This window comes from Galeopterus variegatus, unplaced genomic scaffold (assembly GCF_000696425.1).
Source record: "Galeopterus variegatus unplaced genomic scaffold, G_variegatus-3.0.2 Scaffold267, whole genome shotgun sequence".
Classification (NCBI taxonomy): Eukaryota; Metazoa; Chordata; class Mammalia; order Dermoptera; family Cynocephalidae; genus Galeopterus; species Galeopterus variegatus.
In genome coordinates, this window is record NW_007726378.1 from 309,907 (window position 1) to 313,250 (window position 3,344).

Consider the following 3,344-nt stretch of genomic DNA (forward strand, 5'->3'; position numbering starts at 1 on the left):
ATAGGGGAATCTCTTTCAGCATTTGTATGTGAATGATTAATTATAGGTTTAAATGGAGAGATGGGAGTCAGTTTTTTAATGGTTGCCTCAAGGAATTTATATGCATACAAAATTTAGATTTTTTTAGCTATCTGCCCAGACTTAATTAAATGTTCTTTATCTTCTGAGTAACCGGTTTTAATTTTTGTTCACATTGGCACAGTCCACACGTTGACAGATTCTTATCTCACTTTAATGGAACGAAGGTCTGAAAATGTGTTAGAATTAAGGGAAGGAGATGAGGCTCTTCTTAGGGTAACAAAATAACAATATTGAAGCTAAGTGTCGGGGATGTTGGCACAAAGTAACTTGGTGAGCACACCTAAAGAGATCTGATAACAGCTGACTGTGTTAAAATGTGCCTGGATTTGTTTTAATCTGGGATGGTAGGAAACACAAAGAAATGACTGGCATGAAGGAAGAAGTTTGTACTCACAGGTCCTTCCAAACAGGAGGCAGGGCTGCCACACAGGGCCACANCCGGTACGGCGGCAACACTGAGGGTTGCGATCCATTGCCGGACACGGAAAAAAAGACAAAAGACAAAAAATAAATAAATAAATAAATAAAATAAAATGTGCCTGGATTTGTTTTAATCTGGGATGGTAGGAAACACAAAGAAATGACTGGCATGAAAGAAGAAGTTTGTACTCACAGGTCCTTCCAAACAGGAGGCAGGGCTGCCACACAGGGCCACACAGGGCAGCACCGGCTCAGTCAGGAGGCAGGGGAATGGAGGGCAAGCATGGCCCAGAGCCTTTATTGTGAGAAGGAACCAGTGAGGCAGGTGAGCAGCTGAGCAGGCTTGGGATTGGCTGGTTTGAATAACTCTGGTGGGCTCTGGGCTGTAGGGGTGGTCCCTAGTTGTCTAGTGTCTGACCCTGGCTGATTTAGGGCAGGAAGCATACTGGCACGGTGTGTGAGAGTTAGAGAAAGGAGGTGGTTGGAGTGTGGGTAATTGATTGGTTGGCTGCATATGAAAGTCGTGCTTGAAAGCAAGTCATTTACTCTCTCAGAATCATTGGGCCCTGGGAGGAGTAGTCTCCAGGGTCACCATGGCCCCAAGATGTTAAAGCATCATAAAATACAGAAAATAAAAAACTTGGTTAGTACACTAATCCATCCTGAGTGCGTTTTGTCCAAGTCATTTGGCAGGCCATCTGCACCAGGCATTTTATCCGGGTGTGGACTCTAGCAGTTTCGTGTCTCTCTCATGGTGAGGGCCTTCTGCAAAAACGTGCGTCTCCACTGAGCTTGCATTTTTGATGTGAGAACAACAATCCAATATTTTTATTTTTATTGAGAAGTGTCCTTTTGGATAATAAATTTGGACCCATAAGTGGTGGAAATTAGTGTTATTTCAGTGGTCAAAATAGCGATTCTTGCATCTTTCAATCTTAAAAAATCAAGCTAGAAATATATTGCTTTTAATCCCAGAAATCCCATTTTTGTGATACAGTATCAAACTTAAATGAAAGGATCAAAGAAAGGACCCCAGAAAAACAGATAATTTTTGCAATAATGGAATGCGACTGAGATTAGAAAGTGTATTACCATGAATAAGCTGTCTTTTAGATTCCACAGGTGATATCGTCCTGTCTTCTTCCCAGGAGATTGCTACCAGACAGAGTTTAGGGAGTTTAATGAAAAACAAGTCTAAATCCATTTACTAGCTAGCATATACATTGTTTCTCTAGAGATGTTTGTCATATGGCATGGTGAATGATGTAGGGACAGATTTTTCCTCTAAATTAATGTCTCATCTGATAAGCATGGCTTGCCATCATGCAGAGTAATATCCTGTCCCTTCACCTGATACTGATCTTCCCTGCCCAGCTTTATCATCCTTTTACACCTTCAATGTCCACAGACCCAAGAACTCCCAGCTTCCTCTGCCAGCAGCAGGCACTCTCAGCAAGACTCTGAACCAGATTTAAGTGAGGAGAGGTTCTCTCAGTCCCCTTCCCCCTGCTCTGATGGGAGAAGAGACGCTGCTGCCAGGATCCTGCAGGCCCGGTGGAAGGTATACAAACACAAGGTGAGGTTTCCTGGGAAGACCCAGGGCACGTGCTGAGTCGGTTTGTCAAACTGTGGAAACCATTTTGTTGTTCATGTATGCATTCAACCAACATGTAGCTTTGATGTGCTGGGCTGCATGCTAGGTGCTGTTGACATGTAGGACAACGTAGGGAAGACATCATGAAAATCATGCAATGTGATCAATGCTGGGGTAGGGGAACAGAATCCCAGTGGTGGGAATACTGCATCCTGCTGGCAAGGAAAGGGCAAAGGGGGGGTATCCAGGAAGGGTTACCTTTCAGCTAGTCCTTGAAGGATGAGCAGGGTTCCACTTGCCAGATGGAAACAAGGCAGTGGCTTGTCCCAGAAATCCTCTGTTAGTTCACCTTCTCTGTCACACACAGTGGCAGGTGGCTCAAGAGGCCAGGTAAGTCACAAGAGAGACTGGCATGGGTACAACCGCCAACTATATTCTGGAACCACTCCCGTCAGCCCTGAGCACAGAACTGGAGACCTTAGGAACACCTAGTCAGGTTGACTGCTAACAACTGTGGAAAACTTAACTCCCCGCAGCCAGCCCCTTTTCTGAGGCTCCCTGAGAGGAAGCAGCTCAGAGGAGTTGCCTGTTTTATTAGGAATATGAAAACTCTGCCTTAATAGGCTGCGTCTTAGCAGACACCAACTGTAAATAACAGGACAGGCAGCCTCCCCATCTAAGCTAAGCACATATTCCTCAGACTCGGGGGGAAGCTGAGGAGCGGTGAATCTGCACTGGGGTAAACTGGGGGGACATATGAGGAGCCCAGGACACCAGGTAAAGTGGGGGGGACAGAGGAGTGGGGTTCCCTTCCTGAGTTCCTGGGGTGGCTCTGTAGGCATGTATGCCACTGAGATTTTAGTCCTTAGGAGACTCCTTGGATGAGCTAAATGCTCTGAAAGATCTACCCAGTGTTACAAAAACTTCACTGCTTTTTTTCTTCCAGTTGGACAAACAAAAACTGTGAAGTTTTCTACTTGCCTGAATAGTATAAGGTCCTAGCTCCAGCAGGTTGCCATTGGAGTTTTTTATATCATTGTTTTTTCTCAGCTTTTATAATGAAAAATTTTAAAACTTACAGAGGAGTTGAAAGAATTTAGCGTATTCAACTGTATACTAATTCTTGCTACCACCTTGATTCAACAGTAGTAACATTTAGCCATAATTTTTTCTATGTATATTTTTTTTCCAGAACCATTTGAAAGTAAGTTTTTGACACATCAGCACATATATCTTCTAAGAAAAAGTA

The 3,344-nt window shown here is 43.9% G+C and overlaps 1 protein-coding gene across 8 annotated transcripts in view; it reads left to right on the top strand.

Moving 5' to 3' along the window:
- The window catches only part of IQCE (IQ motif containing E), a 55,804-nt gene that overhangs the window by 38,033 nt on the left and 14,427 nt on the right, over positions 1–3,344 (top strand). For all 8 annotated transcript variants that reach the window (XM_008566742.1, XM_008566744.1, XM_008566738.1 and 5 more), the window contains one exon: positions 1,910–2,077. In XM_008566742.1, the coding sequence (XP_008564964.1) occupies positions 1,910–2,077 (168 nt within the window). The remainder of the gene's footprint in view (positions 1–1,909; positions 2,078–3,344) is intronic.